Here is a 26,833-nt window from a genome sequence, read left to right on the forward strand (position 1 = left end):
CTGTCTCTCTGTCTTGCTCTCATTATCCCTCCTTTCTCTTCTCCATCTCTTCTCCCTGATCCGCGGTCAGTCAGGGGTGGGGGTGCTGTTGCTGGTGGCAGGGGGTGATCTGTGTGTGATGGGGAGGAGGGGGGTATTGTTGTAGAGCCCCTTTCACATGCTAATGTTGGCACTGTTGGCTTTGGGCACACACAAATCCACACACGCATTTCTCCTCAAACCACCAGTTTTTGCGAGTATTTAAATTTAGACAAACTTAAAGCTGCGGCTTCCACTGAGCGCATTCCTAAGGTTTTAAATGCAGAGTGATGTGAGTAGCTGGTGCACGTGTGAGATATGAGATGAATTTGATAGCGAGCTGTGTAGGAATGTGAGTTGCTGTCCTCTCAGTGAAGACATACAGTAGGAGAAAGATAAGGATCTCATCTTATCTCCGGCATTTTCTGCGGGTTTAATTAACGGGGCACGACCCCTGTGATTAATAGTGTCCCTCCCTCTCTCGTGACAGTCTATCAATCCGTCCATCCATCCGTCAATCGGTCCCTCCCTCCATCCATCACAGAGACAGGTGTCAGGCCGGAGCGGTCGGGGGTACTTCCTCCATCTACACCCCTCTGCTGGGAAGGAACAAGGGATGATGACAGATAACACAGGGTCAAGGAGAATACACACACACACACACACACGCCCACACATACAGTGTGCCGACGAGGCTCTTAGTTGGATTTGCAGTGAGCTGCATTTGCATTTTAGGTAGCAGATGAATGCATATGCAAATGCCGACAATGCTGATAGTAATCAAAGGGCACCTTCCCCTCCGCTTCTCTCCCTCCTCTTTTTCTCTCTTCACCTCTTTATCTCTCGCTCCTTGTCAGTCTTTTTTCTCTCTCTCGCTGTCTCTCTCCCAGTCAGCCTTCCCTCCATCCTGTACACTCTCTCATACTTGTCTCAAGCAGGCAAACAGCTGATTACAGCCGATTCACTCTGCAGCTACCAGGCAAAAATGTGAGCACACTCACGCACGCTATCACCTTATCTTATCAACATGTACTTATGTTTGCACCCAAATCCCTCCCAGTTTATTGGTCCAGCTCGGGTGCTGCGCGGTCCTCGGTAGCGTAGGGTTAATGTCGGGTTAATGACACCCTCATGAGCTCTTATTCCAGGTCAGCAGCGCTCACCCCCCCTGTTGAAACCAGTGCTAAAAAAGACACAAAGGCTACAGACAACAGAGAGAATAGAGACATGAGAGGGCGCTGAAGGAAGTTTATGGCTTCAGATACTTTGTTCCTTTCTTCAGTCTGTCCTCTGTGTTGGAGACAAGGATAGAGGATTTGGTGGGACAGGGACAAAGGCAGTGTGCTTCCCCCCTGGCACAGTCTTGTTTAGCCCTATAATCAACCCTTAAGTCCTTAGTGGGTCAAATAGTTTTCTTTCTCTCTTTAATTTCCTCCCTTTCCCATCCATGTCTTACTTACCCACATTAATGATTTGAAAGAAAGGAATGTGCATGTCAGCAGGACTGATATTACTCTATTTTATCTTGAATTTGATGATATCAGCTGACACATTATGATGAGTCATTTGCCACATGAAAGCCAGCTTTATCAGCTGTAAATGTGTTTATGAATTTACAGGTTTCAATTACAGTTTTCAGCCCTGTGTGTTTCGCATGTGGTCTCATTTGAGTTGGTATCAACATCAAGCCATAAACGCTGCGAGTCGTGCTTCAAAGCTTCCTCAAGGTTTGACACTTGGAGAGGAGAGGGATGTACAGAGATACAGCAGGAGCGAGAGTTATCAGAGACACAAAGACAGATAAGTAGAGGTCGAGGAGGAAGTGCGCGGGGAGCAAACGAGGGAGGTTGTGAAAAATGTGAAAGGGAGGGCAGATGAGTGTGTGAAAGAGCAAATCTATGGTGGCTCACGCAGATGGGGCAGGATGGTCGGTGTGAGTAGATTACAGAGGAGACTTCCTCCCTCTCATCAGTAGATGAGAGTGTCATAAAGCATTCGAACATACACACACACTCACATGTGCGCACACATCATTCCCACATTCCTATCCACTCCCACTGGGATGTCTTCATCTCCCTCGGAAATGTGAAAGGGTTGGAAAAAAAAGGAGAGAACCAGGAAAGATGGTGGGATGGAGAAAGGAGAGTGAATAGGGTGTGATGATGAAAAAGGTGTTGAAAAAATGATTGCAGTGGAAACAAATGAAGGATTTCCTTCTGAAATTAAAGGGAGAAAAAAATGGCTCTAACCAGCCACGCTCTGCCATCTCTTCTGCCTCACCAGTGGATGTCAAGCGGTATAATTATGCACTCATTTATTGTATTGTTGCTCTGTCAATGCATGAATTCCTTGGTATACAGAGAGAAGATTTCTCTTCCTCCACCCCTCCCTCTGTATCTCTCTCTCACCCTCTCCCTGTTTCTCCTCTTTCATATATTTAAATGTCAGTTATATTTGTGTTGGCGTTGGAGTTTTGATGTATTCAGTTCTAGTGTTACTGGTTTATGTGCGTGTGAGTGGGAGCTGATCAGTAAATGTTCTTCTAGATGTTTCTTTCTTTGCTCATCAAAATCATCAGAAAGAGATAAAAGAAACACACAGTGCCCCTCCCCCCTGTGATATATCTATTTCTCTCTATAGATTTTTCTTTACAGTTTATCTTTGGATCAAAATGCAGTCCGCGTGTTGATTAGATGGCTGTCTGAGCTGTGTAAGATGTCGATACAGAGACAACAAAGACTGTATCAAGGGTCAGGGGTCAACTGACCTGAGGGCACTGCTTGCAGCCCACTTCAGGGCGGACTTAAATTGCTGTGAACATGTTTTGAAGGTATCCTTTGGAGTGCTTCTCACCAAAAGATATTTGGAAAGCCACTTTGTTGAATATTGAACATTGCTTGATATTTTAAGGGTGGCACAACTTTGGGATTGTGTATATTAAAGGTATAATTCAACCCCCAAATGATCACTTGTGTATCAACCACTCACCCTGTGTTCAGTTGAATTAAGGAAGAGAACTTTGTTTTTCTTGCATGCCTCCACGGTGAACAAAGAATTCAAACAATGGAGAAAAGTCTTGATGAATTGAAGTCATAGGGGTCCAAATCAGCTAAACTGTATCACCAGTGGTTTCCAACTGGTGGGTCACGATCTAAAAGTGGGTCATGGGTCCATCCTGAATGGACCGCAAGTGACTCACAAACATGCCAAGTTTGTAAGAAACACACTTAATTTTAAGTATAGTGAATTTCCAGCACAGAGTTTTTATGTTGAAGTGCCGTTCCCTGCTGCAGAGAGAGTGAATAAAGGACAGCTATGTCACAGAGACAGGAAACAAGCCTACTGACATGGCCAAACGCAAGTATGACGCTGAAAGTATTAAACTGTGGGACCTTGAACTAATGACTAAGGAGAAATCTGGACCTAACAACTCGTTCTCGTATACTAGCATAGTATAATCCAAGTCTCATTTAGCCAGTCGTGTGCTCGAAACTTGCTAAACGCATGCATTTTGACTAAAACCATATTATTAAAAACACTTCCACATAAACAGTCTCACATACGGATGACTAGTGCACTTCTTTTTATGCTGTATTCTTTTAATATTGCAGTTTTAGTGAGAAGGCATGTGATGAAGGCCTGTCTGTGGAAAAAATAAAATTAAATTATATGAAATTAATACTGGACTAATTTCAAAAATTTTTGTCCACATCAGTCACTTAGACACAAAAACATATTAAAAAATGGTCCAGGTTGAAAAATACAGAAGTTGCCCTTTAAATGTGGCCGTCCTATGACTTCAATTCATTAAGAATTTTCACAGTTTCTTCGTTCACCGTGGAGGCATGCAAGAAAAACAATGTTTTCTTCCTATTCCTAAATTCAATGTAACATGAGTGAGTAACTGACATACAAATAAATATTTGTGTAGTGAACTAATGCTTTATTTTTATTCTTTATAATTGATGTGCTGTTTATTTTCTTGATTAATTAATTAACTAACTGTATCGCAGCAACAGCAAAAAATCCTATCACAATTTTCCAGAGCCCATCTTGACATATTTGATTTATTATTTAAAATAAATTTTCTGAGCTGCTACAACAGACTTAATTTTGCATATTTACTTGAGCAATTAATCAGTTGTCTTAATTGCTGTTCATTAATTTTCTGCCGATGAATCTACTTATCTTTTCAGCTGTAGCAAACATATATATTTATCCATGTGCACATGATAGCTGAGCCTGAAATACAAGTAAGGCTGGGACCTGTTAATCAGATCATTGCTCCACAGCACCACTAGTGATCAAAAACCCCACAGGGGACCTTTAAACAAGTGCTGTGTTCTGTTCAAGGTAGCATGTTATTACTTCATTTTAGAGGTGCTTTATGGTGTCTTTTATAAAGTTTGTGTCAATGTGACCTGGTGTACGTGGCTAAGCATTGTTGATAAAGTGGAGTCCTAAATCTGTCTCCTTCTGTCCCTCTGCAGCCTGCACCGCTGGCTTTTACAAGGCCAAGTTTTCAGACGCAGGATGCTCCAAGTGTCCTCCACATAGCTACTCGCTCAGAGATGGGGCGACTGCCTGTGACTGCCACTCTGGATTCTTCCGCGCTGACAGCGACCCTCCCTCCATGAGCTGCACCCGTAAGAACACACACACACACACACACACACACACACACACACTAGTAAAACTATACATAAGTGAAAATACGGACAATACGTGTGTGCACTGCTTGCAAATAAAAGCAAAAAAAAGCACACTCATTGTCTCCTACCTCTATCTCTACCAAACAGAGGGAGACACAAACTTGTCTGAATGCCACCCCTGTTTCATGATCCCATTACTTATGACTAAGCCACCATCTACATCCTGTCTGCTAGTGATAAGTAAAGACATTGAGAAGTGAATAAATGTCCGCTCTCTCTCCTGCGCTCTGCGTCTCTTTCTCTAAGTCTCCTGTGTGACAGACTTGCAGACCTCAGTCTGTGTGTCATAAACTTAATTATGCCTATATTCAGCACATGGTTTCCTCGGCCTGGGAAAAATGAAAACACACACACAAACACTTACTCTGTCTCTCAGACGCACAACACACAAAAAAGAAATACCACAGAGGAAAACATCCAGCCCATCAAAAACATCTCTGAACAGTATGGTTTTCAGTCTGATGCCAGATGTCCACATTTCAGCTCGTGCCAACAGCTCCCCCTCATACACCCCGTATACTGCCTCCCCCCTTTAAGTGCAGTTTAGAATGTAAACTTGGTTTTGTTCATGCTCAAGCCTCTCCCTGTCTCTTCCTCAGAGCCGCCGTCAGCCCCACAGCAGCTCATCTCTGTGGTGAACAAGACCTCGGTGGTCTTGGAGTGGGCCCCTCCTCGCCGACTGGGAGGACGGAGTGACACCAGCTACAGTCTCGAGTGTCTGATCTGTCAAACAGGGAGCCACAGTCAGTCTGGCAGCAAAGCCCTCCCCAGGAATCGCAGCATCTCCCAGCCTGAGGCTCAGCATGGTGGCCTGGGGATGCAGTCAGACCAGGGGATTGTGGGATCTGAAGTCCAGTCAGGGAGAGGAGTCTACCAGAGCAGACCAGTACCCGGAGATTACCCGAGACTCGGCTCTGGTTCCATCTCCAGCTCTCAGCTCTGCCTGCCCTGCGGCTCCGATGTGGTCTTCTCTCCCGACCAGACGGGCCTGAAGACCACCAGGGTGGTGGTGAGCGAGCTCAGGGCCCACACACACTATACCTTCATCGTCTACGCACGCAACGGGGTCTCCCAGGCCAGCGGAGCAGGGGCAGCTCAGAGTGTGTCTGTCACCGTCACCACCAACCAAGCTGGTGAGAGGAAGTGTTTGAGTGTGATAAGTGTATTTGCTGTGATGGTGTGATGGTTGCAGCAACACAAAATGTGCTTAGAGATGTTGTCCGTAACTGGGTCAGCACAACACAACTGCTGTTCACTGCATGTGGGCCCACAGGGAAGCAGGGCCCCATGAGTAATGTTCCAAACTGTGGAAGCATGTTATGAGCAACCTCTGTGCGGAGCTACATACTTGCATGCTAAAACTGGTACCCACCCTTAACGCTTCAGTGAAATGAAATGAAGCCAACTCCAAATTGAGTCAGTCTTCATCGGCCCTCGTGTTAAAGTGCCCAAATTCACAGCAGATACAAACACATTTTGCTCACAGCTAATAGCTATTATGTAGCTCACCTGTTTGGATTTTATTACGCCTTAAAATTACACATAATTAATGTGGTGCCATTTAAAGTGGTCTGTGAGGCATCATGACAGTCCTTGAGTCAGATCCACCCCTCGCTCCTCCATAGCTCCACCCTCTTGTCCAAATATGGTCACTCCTGGCTTCAAGAGTCCAAAATGGCGACGGCCAAAAAACGAAGTCCAGGCTTTAAAACAGCAGTTCACAAGCCGATAGGTAACATCATGGTGGATACGTCTAGCTATTTGTGATTTTTTTTTTTAATTGTAAGGACTGTATTTGGAATACTGCAGCACTTTCCAAATATAATACCAGTGCATCTTAAGAGTGCTTAGGTGATGTGTTTGTTGCTGAAAGATAGTCTAGAGAATCTTGAAACCTGTTACAAGACATAAGTAATCAAGAAACTGAGCATTTCAAATACATTACATGAGGAAAAATTGCAGCAGTTCTGCATTTAAACAGATTTAAAGAGATGACCACATTGTAATACTGGATAGAAACACTATATATTGCAAGTGTACTTCGAATGCATTGTTTACATCAGGGGTGTCAAACATAAGGCCTGCAGGCCAGAACTGTCCCGGCAAAGGGTTCGACACAGCCCGCTGGATGACTTTGCACACCTAATATTGATGCAGGTGAAGGCTGTGTCAGGTTAAACAGTGAGCAGCTACGTACTTCATGTAAAATGCTGCTTCAGAGACTTTTCCACCCTGACCAGAACGCAGCTCTCTGAAAAAAACTAATTAATATGCATTGTGGTCATATTTTAAAATATTCAACATTGTGCAAAATGTGGTCAGTCAGCATCTTCAGTAAAGCAGAATCTATATTAAGGCCCAAGCACACCGGTGGCAAAAAATACTCTGCCCCTATTATTTTCAATGTACAACTCCATACCAGCGACAGCTAGATACGCATCAGCGTTCCTGGACACACCACCCGGCGTCACTTCACGCCACTGTCCTGTAGAGTGCTAAAGCCACGCCCCTTCCGGTAGAGCTTCCGGTCAAGAAAGTCATACTTTGTGGTAAAACTGTTGAGATATAAGCTTTTTAATTAGAAAGACTCAAGAGTACACAGGAGGAGGTTGCGTATATGACGTCATAGCTTTCGCTATTGTGCCAGGTTGCAGTCACTCCAAGCTGCAGGAAGCAAGCGAAAGCTATGACGTCACATATGCGATCGCCTCCTGTGTAGTTTTTCTAATTACGTTTTTTTCAAAAGCTTATATCTCAACAGTTTTACCACAAAGTATGACTTTCTTGACCTTAAAATTTTTAAAGTTTTAAATTCATTAACGACATATTTGGATTTCATGTCAAAACTCAAACAGGACCAAAAGATATTTCTCTCCTCATTCACTGCCATTCATATTTTTTCCGATCTAAGGTCCCATGAGCTTCACCAGAAGGGGTGTGACCTCGGCACTCTATTTCCAGCCACGCCGCCCCTGGAATTAAGTGCATTTTCCCCCCACTCACGCTCTGCTTGTACATACCAGCTCTCGTAGCAGCTCTTTTGTCTCTGCTCCTGTAGCAGCTCGACTCCTCTCCTCACCATGGATGTGTAAAGCGAATTCTGTAGCTGTTGCTGTGTGTCATGTGTGATAAAGAATGAGTGAGGAGAGAAATACCCTGAGCTAAGCCGCCTACCTACTTTTGTTTATACAGAATGCGCCTTGTTCGGGGCAGTGGGGGGCGTGAGCAAGTAACAAGACATGTAGCTCAGCGTGTGACGTAAACAGTGAAGTACTCTGAGGAAAGCCGCGGCTGCTCAGTCCTTCGGCAATTCTCTCGTCATCTGATTGGCCTCTTTGTTTGCGAGGGCAAGGAGGGCGCGCAATTCCTTGTCTCCCCAGTTGCTCATCTTTACAGTATCTGTCAGGTTTGCGTTTCCCTCTTGCTACTAGCTGCTAATTCCTGCTATCAGCTGTTTCTTGTTAGTCCACCGCCAGTGGCTCGCACGTGCTGCGTCATCAACAGCTCCTCCCACAAGTCATCAACAGCCCCTCCCGTGGCGGAAGGCTGCCTCTGTCTTTTTAAACCAAAAAGGTTCCGCCAATATGTCTACCCTACGAGGCGGAAAATTGGGCACCTCGGATCAACTCGCCAATCCGGCTCTGTGTGTCTAAATGCTCGCAGCTTGCCGGCAAAACGGCCCAACATTCGCCGAAAATCTGGCAGTGTAAAAGGGGCTAAAGATCCATAATCCTGTCATAATAAAGACAGCAGCTGAAAGTTACTGCCTGGCGAGTCAGAGCCCCTGAGATCGGCTCTTCAGGTGAGAAATTAACCTTAATTATTGGGTGTCCACACATGATTTTAAGCTAATGCAGAGGTGGAGGAAGTACAGATCTTTCAGTAAAATTAGTAATAACTTTACGTGGTCGTCTGTTGACGAGCTGCAGAGCGACATGTTCAGTGTGTGCTGGGGGCGGCACTTGACGTGCGTCCAAGGGTGCTGGGGTGTTTTCAGCTTTAGATTTAAGTCCTAAAACAATATTGGAGGCACCCTATTGCTAAGGCACTGCCAAAACCTTTGATTTATACGTGGTTTGTAAGGTGGGAGAAAACTTAACCTGCTTCCTCAATAGCTTCTACTTTAGTTTGATGTAGTGACGCCAGCATTACTACACAGGTGTGAAAATGTATGGAAAAGATAAGATAAGATATCTCAGGCTGGTCTTCATCTCTTTCATAAATGGATGAGCAATTTCAGAATGTTCTTTTTACTAAAAGAAAGGGCAAAATTTGGAGGTGTCTTTATTTATATGACATTACGCAATGGTTTTACTTGTCCGGCCCACGTGAGATCACATCGGGCTGTATGTGTGTATGTGTATGTTTACATAATGCTACAACTGAGTTTAATGGAAGAAAATTGGTGTTGAACATGTCCATAATAGATTCCAGCCTCTCCACTAACATCAGCATCAACACTAATGAAGCTACAAGACAGTTTTCTTGCTTTCTCTCAACTGGAAACTCTTGCTCTTACTATCACTGTCATCGTTGCCATAGTTATTACTCTGTCCTCCTACACCTAACAACAGCTGAATTAATTATAGGGTTGTTCTCAAGAGGATGTCAAAAAGCATTCTGGGAAATGTAAATCACTGATTTAAATACAAATACCCAGAGCGTGTTGAGGGGAAAGTAGTTACGAGGGGAAAGTAAATGACAACAGCACATAGCAAATTAGTTGACACATAACATTAGTTTATCTAAGAGAGGAGGGAGGAAGGGAGGGGGGGGGGCTCTCCTTGTGTCTGCTCTTGACCATGGAAGTGTGTGAAAAATCACCCAGATTTTATGGCGTGTTTCATTTTAGTTGTGAAGGTGTCAGCTGGTGTGCGGCGCTCCTCACACATGCTCTCCATTAGTTTTCAGTGCGTGTGTTTTTTTCTTTGCTTTTTCCTTTTTTTTTTTTTTTTTTTGCATGCTGTTACATCTCAACTGTCATTTCTTTAAGTCTTTACGCTGGCATTTAGAAAACGGCACACCTGCTTAGTTCCAAGTGCCCCAGGGAAATAACTTAGCTTGTGTGTGCACAGCGTGAGAGCTGTCTGGGATTTTTCAAGTCCAACCTGCACCACCATATGGCCCGATATCATGTGAACAACCATAAAGGAGGACAAACACCATAAAGGGAGGGAAAATGGAGGGATGTAAGAGGAGAGAGAGCGGAGAATGAGGCTTGTCTCAGCGGAATAGGAAGGAATGAGATTTAGGTCAGTTCTCAGGTGCACTGGGTCAATGGGATTGTTGACAAACAGGAACCATACATACCTTTGGAGCTGTATTCAGGCCTGTGAAACTGTTACAGATGTTATGTTATTGGCAGCCTCGTACAAAAGAGTGCTGCAGGGATAACATTTATTTGTAGGCCAACCTGAAAGTTACTGTTGCCCTGGTTTCCTTGACAGAAATTTATGATACTTAAGTAAGATAATTTTCACAAACATAAAAGTGAACACCAGTTTTATCTTTTGCGTAAATGCAATCAGCAGAAGTAAAAAGATAACGTTAGGCACCCCGATTGCACGACTTCAAAGTCGTCATCACAGCGCCTGATGACGCTTAAGAGTCTCATTTAGCCCCTCGATACCAGCCGCCTTTTTTAAGACACATAAAGGCTTCGAAATTCATGAGTGGGGTATTTACTGAAGGATTTAATGTCGTAGAACAAAATGTGAAAGTCTCTCTAAGGAGCAGTGTGGAAGATTTAGGGGGATTTAATGGCATCTAGCAGTGAAGACTGCAGATTGCAACCAGCTGAAACTTCTCTGGTGAGGATTCCGTCAGTGTTCAGGAAGTTTTTACCTGCAGCCCATTTAGTCACAGAGGTCTCCTCCTCTCTGAAACAAACGGACCCACCCTGAGGAAAGGACCATTTCTTTTTCCAGCCTATTTCTTTTAGATGTAACTGGGCTTTTTATAAAATCAATGAGATTTTGACCATTTTCTCATTCTTCTTAAATTAATCTCCTGAGAAATAGCCATCCTTTTGTCTCAGCCTGATCCTAATTTAAGACCTTATTAAACTGCTCTATTTCCCCTCTCACTGTAGTAAAGTTTATTTGTCTGAAATAATCAACTTAAAGATTACAGTAAGATCCAAAATAAAATTTGACCAAATTCAAGTCTCAACTCTGTGTGTTTTATCTAGAGTCGAGAAACCTCCGAGAAGCCTTTGAGCGCAGCAAAGGAACTCCTGCTGGTTTAGTCTTTGTTACGTATGTCTCCTGGGGTGGAGCAGCAACATTTTCCTCTGGGCAGTGATTTAAACCAGTTAAAACAACACTGAATAAAGCAGTTTCACGTTACAGTTCAGTGGGTCCCCAACGCTGTCAGGCATGTTGCAGACAGTCACTCACCCAGCACCTTCGAATGTGTGCTTACCTTTTATCTCTGACAATTTAAAGTGTGCTGACCTTATTTCTGATCTAGTCATTCAGGAGGTTTTTACCTTGAGCTGAACCAGCCGCCGAGGCTTCCTTCTCTTCAAAACAAACTGAGCTGGTGATTTAAACTGGTAAAAACCCTGAATAATGTAATTTCACATTTAACAAAAATCAGTGTTTTTCTGACTCTTTTGTCACAGAGGGGCTGCTTACTATGGTGATGTGAAAACCCAAATGGCCCTGTAGACCCTTTTAGGACCTACGTCACAATGATGTTTGTTTATTGCCTGGAGGCAAAAAACGACTTGCCACCACAGGGCTGTAGACTACACAGGAGTCTTAAAATGTGGTCTTGTTGTATTATTGGGAGCCAGAATAGAAGGAGTCATGGCTCAAAACTTAAATTTTATCGCATACCAGCCACCACTGCCCGTCAACAAAAACTAAGACAACTATTGTTAAATGCGATATGATGAAAGGACTGGACGGAGGTGATTGTCAAAAATGCTCACATGTGCAGCACACATTTCATATCAGGTTAGGGAAAACTATTTACTGTTGTAGGGATGAGTGGCAGTAGCTGTATTAGAGGTTATCATGTCCACCTCATCAGAAACTGGGGAGCTAATAAGAGGAATATTGGGTTTCTCCATAATGCTAACTTTTTAGCGCATTAGGTAACATTAGCTTCGATGGAAAAACAATCTGGAGGAAACCGTTAAAGTGTCGTCCTCCTTCGTAAGATTGGCAGAGTTATCAACCACAAAGCTTCCTGTGACATCATCCATCCACTGAGTGAAAGCATATGTGTCGGCCAGTCTGGTCCCGTTAGTCAGTGTTTACTTATTCAAGTAACACTCGCGGTCCTGGAGAGTGAGTGACCTGACATGGTGCGTTCGTAAACTAAAATGAGAGCCCTGTTGATCAAAGCAGCGGAGCGTTACATTTCTACATGAATTACCAAATGCTTAAGTTAATCACACATTCACTCCGCTTGGCGCTCTGCAGTTCTGAGGGTATGGGTACGAAAATTGGATTGAGTATCTCTGAATGCAGCGCTCGCATCATCTTCCTCCACTGTCTAAAACAGGTCAACTGAACTTGCAGCTTAGCCTCGCCCACCAAAAAGCGTCATACTGTTTACTAACAGTAAAAGGGTCTATCTAGAGCCAGTGTTTGGTTTATCCATAAACAGCACATTCTAAGGTAAACAAAACACAACGACTCTTATTTTCAGGTGATTACACACTAAAGAAAACATACTATATTATATTCCACATCTGCCAAGATATCCCCCTAAATCCTACACACTGGACACTACTGACCTTTTGCATCTAACCAAAAACCCATTGACTTCAAGACAAGGGAACCAGGAGTGCTAATTCATTTCTGGGTTTTAGGACTCACTCCTGCGTCACTCTATATACAGTAAGTTATATTATTGTCACTGACTAATCTCTTCCCATCTTTCTCTCCTCCCAGCTCCCTCTCCAGTGTCGTCCATCTTAGCCACCGACGTCACCAGGCACAGTTTGTCGTTGTCGTGGCAACAGCCGGATCGACCCAATGGGGTCATCCTAGAATACGAGGTCAAGTTCTATGAAAAGGTGAGGCGCCCGCAGGTTAATGCAGCTCAGGCGGCTGTCTGGAATGCCAATACGTTGGCACGCTGTTTGTATTTCACTGATGGTGACGATGGATTAGCAGTCAGCCATTGAAAAGAAGCCCCCTCTTTTTGTCCCGTCTAATCAGGATCAGAAAGAGAGGTCCTACCGCATAATGAGGACCTTCTCTCGGAGCGTGGATGTCACGGGTCTCAACCCCCTCACTGTGTACGTGTTCCATGTGCGTGCTCGCACAGCTGCCGGATACGGAGAGTTCAGCGCCCCTTTTGAATTCGCCACCAATTCAGGTACTCTGACGACATTGTGCAGGACTTTTAGAGGATGTGTTAAAGTTTACTGTGGCAGAGTTTACAACTTCCTGTTGGTGACCTTTGTGTCCTTCCCTGTTAGATCCCTTCCCTCTGATTGGAGAAGGAGTTAACTCAGCCTTCCTGCTGCTGTCTGTCAGCGGGGTCGGAATTTTACTGCTGATATCTGCAGCTGTCTTCATCATTAGCCGCAGGTACACACACACACACACACACACACATATAGGCATCCATACAGACCTGGCATGCACACCTATGGGCTTGTTAGCTTGGATAGAAGTTTCCCATCAGTGCATCCCTGACGTCAATATGAATGCTGCCTCTTCCTTAACTACTGCTTTTGACCAATCTGCCAGAATGCACACAGACAACACACACAACACACACAACTCCCTTGCTATTGTGTGGCTAAATAATGTGTGTGTGTTACCTGAAGCTTTTAAAGGGGATTAGAGTGGAGACAGTGATAATCCCTTTGTCCCTGACTTGTCATTACTGTCTCTTCAGCAGCACAGCTTGTGTGTCAGCTTCCGTTGGCGTGCGCGCACACACACACAAACACAAGCATGCCCAAGTGCCCACAAACACACACACACTCACACACACCTGCTCACCCACAAAGGTGTTTTTGACAGTTTCTTTGTTTAATGGAAAACACCTTTTATCTTGCGCTACCTGAGGCGGCGCCCCTCCTCCCTCTCTCCTTTAAACGCTTTCATCTACTCGCTCTGTGTCTTTCCTGCAGCCCGTTGCTCTCTGTTCTCATTGTCATCGCTTTCTCTCGCGGCATATCCTGAAAAACCCGATGAATGCACAGCGCTGTTGGGAAAAAAATACACAAAGTTGAAAACAATGTGACTCATAATGCTCTTAACTGTAAGAATTACCAAACATAATTGTGAAAAGGGAAAAGAATAAATGCTCTGACATGTCTTTTCTGCGTCTGTGTGTTAATGTCAATCACTCCATGTGTCTCATCAGGAGGAGCAAGTACAGTAAAACAAAGCAGGACTCAGAGGAGGAGAAACATCTTAACCCAGGTACTTCACACGCGCACATATATTGTACTGTAAAAAAAAAAAAGAACAGAGAGACAGATGGATGCTCTTTTTCCTTCTCTCCTCCTAGATCCACCTGCACATATCTTACACACATACTGCCAAAGACATTTACATAACATATGCAGCAGTTATACAACTCATATTTCTCACCCTCCTCTGCATCCCTCCTCTTCCTCCCTCGTTTCCTCTCCTCTCCTGCCTCTCCTTTATGGCAGGAGTTAAAATCTACGTGGACCCGTTCACCTACGAAGACCCTGATCAGGCCATCCATGAGTTTGCCAAGGAGATTGATGTTAGCAGTATTCACATTGAGAGGGTTATTGGCATGGGTAAGCCTGGCGTTAGAGCCTCGCACACACACACACACACACACACACACACATACACAAACCCACACACACATGCTTACTTGGCGCTGACACTGCTGTTTGCTCTTTGTGTGTGTAGGAGAGTTTGGGGAGGTGTGCAGTGGTCGGCTGCGTGCTCAGGGAAAGAGGGAGATCTATGTTGCCATCAAGAGTCTGAAGGCGGGATACTCGGACAAACAGAGGAGGGACTTCCTGTCCGAGGCCTCCATCATGGGGCAGTTTGACCATCCGAACATCATCAGGCTCGAGGGCGTCGTGACGAGATGTAAGTTGATGAAAGACTCTTAGATGTAGTAGAAGTGTTTGGGTTTTGTGCATGCTTTAATATATCTTTAACTCTTTTCCTGTCTAGGTAAGCCACTGATGATCATCACAGAATACATGGAGAATGGATCTCTGGATGCTTTTCTCCGGGTAAACGCATTTGATACTGCTCTACCCTACAAAAACATATCTAGCATTCTTCCAGTGCACTGAAAATGCATCAAATCTGTGTAAGATAAACCGTTCAGCCACTAATTAGCAAACCGGGAGGGAATTCTCATGGAAGAATCTGATTCGTTTCTTTATTACACCAAAAACTGAAAAGTAAGCATCTCCATAGCTGCCAGAGATGTTGGCGAGAGTGGGTCTTTTGATGTAGACCACTCTCGTGTTTTTGGCAATGTCCAAAAATAACTGTATTTTGGGAAATGGTATGTGAAGAGTTTGAGCACATGTTAGGATATGAGGAATCTAACAGTAGTGCTTTATCTCTGAAGAAAATGTTATTGCTAGTGACAGATATCCACGTTTTTCTCCTCACTGACTTGGTCAATACATGTGAAATTTGGCACAGGGGTAGAGAGTCATGGGAAGATGTGAATGAACAATATTACATCAACTGGCCAAAGGGGGGCGCTATAGCAACCGTTGCAAACTTTGAATGGGCATATCTCATGGCCCGTATGTCGTAGAGACATGAAACTTTGCAAAGAGATGCCTCTCCTCATGAGGAACAGATTTGCCTCAAGAACCCATAACTTCCAGTTATAAAGATTTTCCGCATTTTGAATTTTTTGAAAAACACTTCAAATCGATCTCTTCCTAGGAAGTTTGACCGATCTGCATGAAACTCGGTGAACATAATCTAGGGATCAATATCTGAAGTTCCCTCTTGGCAAAAGTTGGAAAACTTACTAAAACTGAGCTTCTATAAGGCAATGAATATTGTGGAGGGCGTGGCTCATCACATAAAGGTGTATAACATCTCAAGGGTTTCACCCATCACCACGCAACTTTATAGGCATATGACCACACATAATCTGAGGGGACCCCTCCATTATTGACCCCATCAAACAAAATGGGGGCACTACAGAGCTCATTTCTTACCTAGGCCTAACCGCCAAATCGATTTTTACTAAACTTGGTACATATGTAGAACAGGATGCCTCAAGGTGACTGGAGAAATTTAACTCTAATTGGCAACTGGGTGGCGCTATAACAACAGAAAAATGCTGAAAAATGGCTAAAATGCGACTGATCGCTGTGGCTCCCCCTGTGGCCCAATGTTTGTTTTTTTCTAATTTTTGGTATGACTAAGTCATGGTATGGTATGCTGTACATAATCATGGAAACTGTCAGTGTGTAATTCTGTCAGTCAGTCATTCTGTCTGTCCCACGTTTTTCTACTCACTGACGTGGTCAATCTATGTGAAACTGCACATAGGCATTGAGGGTTTGCATAGGTAGAAGGTGACAAAGCTACCGATGTGTATGGACTAGTTTCATCAAAGTATTGCAAGCAGCAAGCAAGAAAGCTATCTGTGGTAAAGACACACCACCAACGAAGGACCAATGGCTAACAACTGTGTCTTAAATTGACACATACTGAGACTACAAGAAGCACAGCTAGAGAGAACATGGGAAAATGGACTCTATACAAGACTCAAAAAGACGACACTGGACTGGAATGATAATCAATAGATGAATTAATCCTTAAGGCTGTAAAAATGTGTGTTTACAAGCAGTTTTATTATTTTATTACGCTGTTGTAACTGACATGTTAATGTATCAAGTCACAGATAATCTGTTGAATATTTGCTCAATTTATTTATCAGTTGTTTGCTCTGTAAAATGTCAGAAAATGGTTTAAACATATCAATGAGTGTTTCCCATAGCCCAAAGTGACCTCCTTAAATGTCTTGTTTTGTCCACAACCCAACGATATTTAGTTTACTGTAACAGAGGAGTGAAGACATTAGAAAATATTTGCATTTAAGTTGCCGGTGCCCATGTTAACCTGCACTCCTGTCTCCATCATTTTGATGTTTCAGAAACACGACGGCCAGTTCACAGTGATCCAGCTGGTCGGCATGCTGCGTGGCATCGCCTCAGGGATGAAGTACCTGTCAGAAATGAGCTACGTTCACCGAGACCTGGCAGCTCGAAACATCCTGGTCAACAGCAACCTGGTGTGTAAAGTGTCTGACTTTGGCCTGAGTCGGGTTCTGGAGGACGACCCAGAGGCTGCATATACCACACGGGTAAGACACACACAGAAAGAACACATGCACACACATACTGGATGTGAACATATACATACAGTCTGCTGTTTGTTTGTCTCCTGATTCCAAAGTCATTATTGTTCTTCACTTAAATTAAACACTGACAGCCTTTTTATATACACTTTTATTGTTAACAGCTGCCTTTAAAAAACATATTTATTATAGACTGTAGACTGGGAATGTGCAACTTGCTTTGCCGAGGAGCCACTTTTGCTGAGTGTCAGGAGGCCGGGGGCCAGTTAATAAACAAACAATAATATTTATCAGTATATATAATAAATTAGTTGCCTGTTTTCAACTTTTTGACATTATCTGTTTTGGCTCATCTTTGCCAAGAGGCAAATCCAGTCTCAGCAGCCCCGCACAGGTCAAGTGTACACAAGAGTGTTTCCAGGATTTGAGGACATTTGTGGCTCAGCCCAGCTTCTGTCGGGGGGTCCAGGGGATCTTACCCTGGCACTTTGGTTGATAAACAAGCTCTGTTTTCATGCTTTTTATGCACTCTGGCACCTTATTTATATTCAGTTTACAAAATAAATTCCCAGCGTGAAACAATTTATTTTTATTTTGAATGAATAAATGGTTGGCGGGCGTCCTGGCACATCTGGCCCGTGGGCTGCAAGTTGAGTGTCACTGCGATTGACGAATGATAGACATCAATCAAAGAGTAAAAGTTGAGCTAAACTTTAAGAAATTAAAATGTTTTCTCCATTTGTTCAGATAAATCAATCAATAAGGCAATCAATTAAGCAAAAAGAAAAAAATCAATGGTGAAAATAACATGTCATTGCTCTTTTAGGAGGCCACTGGGACTTATCTTTCCCCTGGAGGGAAGATCCCCATCAGATGGACGGCCCCAGAAGCCATATCCTACAGGAAGTTCACCACCGCCAGTGATGTGTGGAGTTATGGCATCGTCATGTGGGAGGTGGTTTCATACGGAGAAAGACCCTACTGGGACATGAACAACCAGGATGTGAGTAATTATATATATCATCTAACCTGTGAGTTGCCTCAGAGACAAAAGAGCGAGCTCATTCCTGAAAGCCTTTGCATATTTAAAGGTAAATGTCAAATCAAAATGCTGTATCACCTCCATTATAATTATATAATGAATTCAATGAATAGATGATTTAGCTCCAGAATATGGATTACTCTCAGATTTCAAAGACCTTTTTTTTCTTGCAGCCTGGATCTTGTTTTCATAGTTTTGGCCATGGATCCGGTTGCTAATCACACTTTACTCGTTAGCTGTATTTCTCACTTCTGGGGAATCTTAAACAGTAATTTGGAAGTGAAAACAAAAATGACTTCACAGGATTTTCAGTTGCTGGGTTAAACTGTGTTTGTATACAAGTACGGCAGGTACAGCAGGTCAAAGTTGAACCAGGAAGTGGCTCTTTAAGATCTAATGAATGTTTATGGTTTGAGTAATGACTTGAAGATTCACCTTCATTTTCATTTCCAAATGAGTGGTTTTATATAATATGGTCAAAGTGGGGATTTACTTATAAGCTGTGTGTGTGATTGCTCATGTGGTTGCCTCCGCCCATGCACTCTGTTGTGAAGTGATTGCGATGAAGAGAGTCCTCAATAATGCAGCAACAAAGACCCTTCATTTTTACACAGAACCAAACAGCGCCATCATGCCACCGCTCCAGAATCAAGAGAAGCTTGATGTGTGACACAACAGCATCAGCCTCCTGTGTGATATATACCATGCATGTGGGGCTGCGCTTCCTTAACAGTAACAATGCATTTATTATAACAAGTACTGTCCGTATTAACTGGCAGTTGGTCTTGCCCTCTGCTCAGAGGGTGAGGAGCTCCTGGACCTCATTGTCTTCCCAACTTGTGGACCTTTTTGGTCACTGTTCATCTTCTTTGAGTTTGCTGCTAACTGCTATTAGCTGCTTTTCAGATCTCCCGGTAGTGTTTCCCACACATAACATGTCATCAGAGTGCCACACCCTGGGCTCCCATCCTGCTGGCTGTCCCTTTTACACAAATATTAGGTCTCAATCATGAAATGTTTGTAAATCTGTGAGTAGATTTGCACATGAAAAACCTTGGTACTAAAAACCTACTTTTAGAACCCTATTCTGAAGCTTAAATCTGCTAAATGCCAACTAATTTAACTAAATGTGTTATAGTATTTGTAATCATTTCTAATGTTTCAAAGGCACAATACGAAATAAAACTGTCATTTCTAATAATGATTTCTTATTTACACTAGCACTACGAGCCGTCAGAGGCAGGGGTAGATTTTGTTAGTACCTACTAAAAGACAGGAGCTACTAACATGTGGATGAATGCCGACATACATGTAAATTTCCTTCTGTGAGTAGTTGAGTCACAAATTTGTTCTGCTCATATTTCACAAATGAAATCCCATTGATTCTGCTGGTGGATTAATGGTAAAACAACTCTGCCCCCCCATTCTGTGTTCATACTTTTTAAACAGAACGGCAAGTCGGAGTAACGGCGCAACATTCCCATCTTGAGCAGGCAGTGTAAAAGGGGCTTCTGTCTATCAGATTTAAGCAATGAAGTTAGTGTGTACAGTGTTATCTTAAATTGAAGGGAAGATGGCCAAAAGTATTAAAATAACATTCATCTCACTCACTGACCCACGTTTCTTGTCAAGGTCCCTATCCAAAAAAACTTTTTCCTGAAACATAATTTGTGTGCTGTTAGAAAGTCAATTTAAACTTTTACATCTCTTTGGTCCACAAATTGGACTCAAAGTAACTCAATTTAAGAGGATAAATAAATGGAAAAGGCTGCACTTCTTTCGGATATTTTAAGAAGGGACTTCTGGAGGAAAATAAACCGTCTGTGTGACGCACTGAATACTGACCCAGTGTCTTTGACCTCTGCACCATTTAAAAAATTGTAAATTTTGCCTTAAAATTATCCTCAGAGAGGGCAGCAAGCCAAGATTATGTTCTTCAGTCACAGGACATTTTAATGAGTATACATATTTAGCCTTAATAAGAAATGACTAGAAAATGCTGCTTAGTGTTATCCTGCAGCCAGGCACACACCCACACACACAATATATACATTTAGGGGTGATTTAGTTGTTCTGAACAGTTTCTGAGATCTGAGACGAAAATCCTATTGCAGAGCAAATTTGCAATCACTTTGCTATCAAAGCTTGTTAAGTTTGAGTAGGTCAAAGAGGCAGTCTGGCATATGGAAATCTTCAGACATGATTGATTTCATCTGCAGCACAGTTGTAGCCTAAGAAAATTTTCCTGATGAGCCGTTCTCTAGACACTTTATCCATCTTATTTACTTTTTCTTTTTTTTAAAGAGTAAATTAGCACATGCTGAGCTGCTCTTCTGTTTTTTTTTATCTAGTTTATGTGTTGTAGTGAAACACTGATTCCTGCGTTATCTCAGCATCTTTAAACCTCATTTTTAGTGCAACTCCATCGCTGTGACTCGATATGATACCACACACTGTGACATAGTTGGATATGTAGTATTCTCATGTTAGAAAACTGACTGATTTGGCGTGCTCATTAACACAGACAGCATTTGGAACTGCAACAGAGACTGCAACACACAGCTCATGCATATGGCAGTGATGCAAAAATAAAATATAAGCTGAAAAAAATGGCACTGCTAACAGACTCCATGGCAACATTATACTTCCTGTTTACATTCCCCAGAGCCCCCGAACAGTTGGTCCAAAACTTAGAGCATAATTATCCCCCAGATAGGAGGAAGACAAAGCGAGTTACAAATTCCATTAATATGAACTTTTCATGTTGCACTGTATTATTGTTTTTGACAGCACTAATGCTCAAAAGGCGCAGTTGTCTCAGCTCTGTCTGAGCGGGGGCCCCACAATGTCAGACTTTGAAAACCCCTGATGAACAGTATTGTCCCCACAGTATAATGTACAAAGGAAATAGAGGAGCTGCTCGCAGCTGCAAAAAATTTAAATGAATTGCAGTTGGTGGTGAGACAGCTCTGGGAAGATCTTAGAAAACAACAGAAACACAATAAATCTTCAGCAAAAGGTTTTGCTTTCTTTTTGGGAAACTCAACTGGCAGTGGCAGCTTGATTGAACTCGTTTGGCATTTCCTGTGCTGAACAGTAACATACACTGATTTATTGTAAACTAACTGCAAACACAATATACAGTGACAATAAATATATAGCAGAGGTGGAAACAAGCCATTGTTTTACAACTCACAAGTAAGTCAAGACCGACAAGCTCAGGCAGAAAACAAGTAACATTGTTAACACTGTGCTACATTACAGAGAAATACAAAACCGTACTAATGAACCTTCATTAATATAGACCTATATTTTATCTACAAGTGCACGTCACACACTGAGCGAGCCGCCTGTTAATGACGCTGTGGGCTAATGGGCATGTAGCTACTTCCATGTTTCAGATGATACGTCATGTTTGTAGTCGACCAATGAAGATGAGTTTACATATCACCTTGGGTTCGTCCTTCACCTTCTCAAAATGATCCCACACTTTGGATTTCCTGCCCGACGTGTTATTAACTAGCCTGTGGAATAACCGCAGGTACCAGCCCTGGAGATTAACCTGACTCCTGTCTGACTGCTGAGCGTGGACACTTCCTGTGTCTGTCCTTTCAAATTAAATTCCCACATGGTCCAGTCATATAGGTTTTGATTTATTTTTGACATGGTGCAGCTCCTAATAGAGTGTCACATTTGTTTGTTTTTTCTGCGACTAAGTGACCAATTGAAATCTTGCCGACTAATGACCTTTCTGGTCAACTAACGTTTGGTCAACTATTCGGGAACAGCCCTACTAGCATCGCTATAAACAGTATGATACTTGCACTGGATAGCTGTTTTCAGTTTGTCTGTGCATAGACGAAACGCAAACTAATAAACATAAACATTTTAAAAGGGTCCAAGAGTACTTCCTTTTGGAAAGTTTATTAATGCAGTAGCTGGCAGGAAATAAACAGGGACCAAAGCTGTTGCCTGAGCAAGAGAATAGCACTGAAACGGTCTCTACTGTATCAGGAATTTCTTACCATTGGATCCAGTGTGATATAAAAATGATAACACCTCCACCTCCGTGCTTCCTTCAGGTGATTAAAGCGATAGAAGAGGGCTACCGTCTGCCTGCTCCTATGGACTGTCCTGTGGTGCTGCACCAGTTAATGTTGGACTGCTGGGAGAGGGAGCGAGCAGAGAGACCCACCTTCAGCCAGATACTCAACATGCTGGATAAACTCATCCGTAACCCTGGGACACTGCGCCGGACAGGAGGGGAGAGGTGCGTACTGGACATGTAGATACAGGCAATAACAGAGCACAGACAAAGACACAGAATACATACATGTCCATTTGATATTCATTCAGCATATTCATACTCACACCTACGTGCTTTCACCCAGATGATAATGCAAACAAGCACAATGCTCCTTCAATTGTGATTTCACACCACCTCCTTCCTCTCGCTCTCTCTGTTCTTACAGACCCACAGCCACTGTGTTGGAGTCAGGGGTGGGTTCAGAGGTGTGTGTGTCAGTCCTACCGGAGGTGTGCGTGCCTGTGTGGTCGGTGTGCGAGTGGCTGCGGTCCATCGGGCTGGAGAGGTACACAGACACTCTGGCAGCAGGAGGATACACCAGCCTCGACAGCCTCCTGGCTCTCACACAGCAGTAAGTGCACCTTCATGTGAAAATGGACTTTGGCATTTACTCGGCACATTTCTTCTCCAAAAACACAATCACATTTTATGCAACAATCAGGCTCAAGTCAAAACAAGAGACAGCAATTGTATTACAGTCAGAATGAGCAGAAACAAATGTTTGCACACAACTGTGGCCGTGTCATTTTTGTATCCAGCACTCTTAAAGGAGCAGTAAAAGACATTCAGAGCAGTGGCTCCCAACCGGTCCAGTCACGGGGTGACTGTTTGGTTTGATTTGAGCTAGTTTGTTGTCTCCGTAAAGTAGCTGTCAGTAAGTCACTCTCCCAATAGCAGAAAACGGCACTTCAAAATAAAAGCTTTGTGCTGGAAATTCACTGTATGTAAAAATGTCACTTGCGGTCCATTCACTCTTTTGGGCCACGACACACCAGCTGGGAACCACTGATTCAGAGCATATCTATGATTCAGAGTGTGGGGCGGAATTGTCTGCACACGGTTCTCAACATGGAGGTGGCTGAGCTGGTGATTAGCAGCTAACGGTGCTAACTCCATATATAGTGCTAACAACAGCAACAGTGCCGACAGAGGTGGCATTGTTAATTTGGAGGAAACTGGGGGGTGGGTGCTAATCGTACACGACAATACCATCCTGATATTAGCTGTAACTGCGTATGAGCTCAGTGCAGAGTGGCAGCGACGAGTTAGCCAGTGGGATACACTCACAACAACAATGTACAGAGAAGCTAAGAGGACAACACACACAGAGGTAGCATGACTCCACTACACTTGCAAATAGTTGTTAACTGCTGTGTTAATGCTCTGAATGTCACATGCAGCTCCTTTAAGGGTTTGGTATGCTCAAACAAACACGTTAGTAGCGTAATGTGTAGTATTGCTAAAAGTAGCATAAGGGAGTATTACATAAAATATTTGCCTCTGAAACGTAGTAAAGTAGCTGTGTAAAGTAGCATAAGACAGAAATGCTCAAGTAAAATACACATACCTCAAAATTGTACTTAAGATCATTACTTGAGTAAATGTACCTGTACTAAAGAAAAAATCAGATAAGTTGTGGTGCTTGTTAAACTGCCAGTTTTTAAAATATATCAGACATTTCCAGACACAGGCGCTGTGTTTCTAACGTCAGAAAGGTGCGGAGGGAGGAGGTTGTAGACGGTATTTGATGATCCAATAAGCTCACAGACACCTTTACAATTTGTCAAGATGTCAGTGGACGCCTCACAGCACTTGTACTGTATAATTACACAAAAATGTTGGTGTACTCTAATTGCCCCGTTTGATGTTGGCGGGGTTTTATTTTGTCAAACAGTGAAATACTCCTTTAATTAAAGGATAACTCTAGTGTTGTTTCATCTTTTTGTTTTATATGTACAGTTCCCCCGAAGACTCTAAAACCAACAGTGAATTTATCCAAGTGCTATTGTCGAACATAGCTTATTCACAGAACTCTGTTGTCATCCAAAATCTATTAAAAACACATAAAAATTCACTGTTCAAATGTGTGGAGGACGTATTCATTTATTGCAATGAATGGGCCCATGAAATTTAATGTAAAACAGCTTTGCAGCTGCGTTTCCACACCACTGAGCATGCTCGGGATGTGGTGTCTTGTTACTTTGCTTTGTTGCTTTACTCTTTTATGTGTTGTGGAGCTCTGTGGCACAAAGGCACAAACTCTATCAGGCTCCACAGACAAGCTGATAACATGGTTACAGCTTAATTGGTAGACAGGGTTGACTATTAATTGTCAGGTTGGTGGTTCACATGTTCTTAAGCAAACACTGAACCCCAAAAAGCTCTTAATGTATGTGTAAGGGGAAATATATAGGTGTACCTGAAAGCAGCCTCATCCTTTGAGTGCTGCATGTTGAAGCTCTGCGTCTGAACATATATCTTTTTCTCTGCACCCACAGGGAGATGGACAGACTTGGAATAATCACACCATCACACCAGGACATACTAATTGCCAGTGTGCAGCAGGAAATGTTGTCTCAAATGCAGCACATGCAACATACGATGGTTCCAGTCTGAGCCGGAGAACGGATACAAACCAGTTTTGAGAAGAATTTCATTTACCTCATCCATGCACTTTAGAGGGACTTTTCACCAGTGGAAATACAAGGAGCGGAGGAAAGTAGAAGTACGAAGTGGAGAGACGAGACGAAGAGAGAGAAAAGCAGCACTTTTGTGAACTTCCATCCCGTGGAGTTTTCTAAAAAAAAAAAAAAAAAAAAAAAAACCATGACGTGGACGTGGCCACAGATAGCATTAAGCTACGGAGAGCTTAGACTGAAGCCTCATCCTCTTATCCAGTTCTATTTTTCATTATTTTATTATCTGTTTCGTGAAGGCTGACATGTTAAGGCTGTGCATAAGCAGAATGGCTTCTGACTTTTCTTTTCGCTGCTTTGGGCTTGACTTGAATAAAATGTGTTTTGCTCGTATGTCTGCGCGAGTGTGCGAGCGTGGTGTGTGCTATGCGTGAATGCACACAACCTGGAATCTCCCTTGTCAAGACGTCAGCTATCTTTGAATATTCTGAATATGCAAAGTTACCCGAGAGAGAGAAAGAGCGGGAGAGCGGGAGGAGCCGGACAGAATGTATTATTACGAGCTCTTACTAGTTTCATACTGGAAGATCATACTAACAAACTGTATGATTCACTTGTGTTTTTTAATTGTTTTTTTTTCTTTTTAATTGTATGATTTTCTGTTGAATTAGACATTTAGAGTAGAACGTCATCCATCTGTGTCAATTGTACATGTCTCTTGTTTGATGCTAAGAATTAGCTACATGAAGCATTTTGTTTATTTATGGTCTTTTTTATCTAGTTTGTACATTGTAAAATAGAAACACTGAGGAAATATTGTAATGATTGCCATATATTGCATTGCAATAAATCCCCAAACTCATCCATTCATGTAGGTTTTAATCTTGTTTAAACGCAACTTTTGCATCATAATGTGTTTAAGGTACAGCTTATATTATCACGTAGACAGCGTATCAAATGAAGCCTGAAGCGCTTTGTGTTTATCATCTCTGAGTTTGGCTGAAGAACGTGTCCTCTGTGGAAGTTGAGACTTAGTCAGAGGTGCCTGTAACAAGGAAAACAACTCCAGAAGAACACCCAGCTGAAATGCTTCTGGTGTCATCGCACATAGCGTTGGGTTTGTGTGTGTGTGTGTGTGAGGACAGAGAGAGAGAAGAAGAAGAAGAAGAAGAAGAAAGAGAAGTAGAGGAAAGCTGAGAGGAGAAAGAGAGAATTAAAAGGAGAGAAAATTAAGAGTGGGCTGTCACCACGAGCGTCTGTGTGGCATCATGTTTTTTGTAGGCTAAATTGGGCTGAGTTTGCAGTGCAAACTTGTCGAATCAGCAAACATCTGTCTCCCACTACATTGCCACACACACACACACACACACACACACACACACACACACACACCAGGGAGTTGATTGGAGGAACGCTTTGATAGATAAAGGAAGAAAAGATATGATCCGGATTCTGGCAAAAATGTCAGTGTTTTTTTCCAGCCTAATGAGAGTTGACTGCACACACACAAGTCAACACATTCACACAAACACACACACACACATTCCTACCCCCGCCTCACTTCCAATACGTCCAAATCAAACACAGCAAACAAAATGTTGATGGCGGTTAATGAGGCAGATGCCTCTGAGTAAGAGACAGAACGAGGAAGAGGGAGACAGAGGGAAAGAGTCAGCTTGGCTCAGGGGCAATGAAACAGGCAGCTTCTGTCAAATAATGAGACACTGACAACACATTTAGCAGGTAGCCTTTCGTGATGATGCATCGCACGCTGAGCTCCACTCCAGCAGTGATAGGATGACATCTGTTCTTGCAGGAAATAACTGCTTGTACACAGGAGTTAAACTCGCTTTTAACCATTTGTGACAAGAGCACAAATGGATGATAATATCAGTCCACCACTTTGGTCCACACTGAAATATCTCAACATCTATCAGGTGGATTGACACTGAAGTGCCCACAGACATCATGAATCCTAACTGCCTTTTCCTGTAGCACCACCATGAGGCTGAAATTTGTTGCTCTGAGTGAA

General features: G+C 43.0%; 1 protein-coding gene across 1 annotated transcript in view; it reads left to right on the plus strand.

Annotated features, from left to right (window-relative positions):
- LOC125902149 (ephrin type-A receptor 4-like) overlaps window positions 1-25,654 on the plus strand; it is a 38,981-nt gene extending 13,327 nt beyond the window's left edge. Inside the window, exons 6-19 of the mRNA XM_049598303.1 lie at window positions 4,509-4,664; window positions 5,330-5,863; window positions 12,638-12,762; window positions 12,908-13,067; window positions 13,171-13,282; window positions 14,070-14,128; window positions 14,365-14,478; window positions 14,597-14,782; window positions 14,870-14,931; window positions 16,833-17,042; window positions 17,863-18,039; window positions 22,161-22,348; window positions 22,551-22,736; window positions 24,664-25,654. Of these exons, the coding sequence (XP_049454260.1) occupies window positions 4,509-4,664; window positions 5,330-5,863; window positions 12,638-12,762; window positions 12,908-13,067; window positions 13,171-13,282; window positions 14,070-14,128; window positions 14,365-14,478; window positions 14,597-14,782; window positions 14,870-14,931; window positions 16,833-17,042; window positions 17,863-18,039; window positions 22,161-22,348; window positions 22,551-22,736; window positions 24,664-24,781 (2,387 nt within the window). The 3' untranslated portion in view covers window positions 24,782-25,654. The remainder of the gene's footprint in view (window positions 1-4,508; window positions 4,665-5,329; window positions 5,864-12,637; window positions 12,763-12,907; window positions 13,068-13,170; window positions 13,283-14,069; window positions 14,129-14,364; window positions 14,479-14,596; window positions 14,783-14,869; window positions 14,932-16,832; window positions 17,043-17,862; window positions 18,040-22,160; window positions 22,349-22,550; window positions 22,737-24,663) is intronic.
- The last annotated feature ends 1,179 nt before the right edge of the window (window positions 25,655-26,833 follow it).

Source organism: Epinephelus fuscoguttatus, linkage group LG15, assembly GCF_011397635.1.
Source record: "Epinephelus fuscoguttatus linkage group LG15, E.fuscoguttatus.final_Chr_v1".
NCBI lineage: Eukaryota > Metazoa > Chordata > Actinopteri > Perciformes > Serranidae > Epinephelus > Epinephelus fuscoguttatus.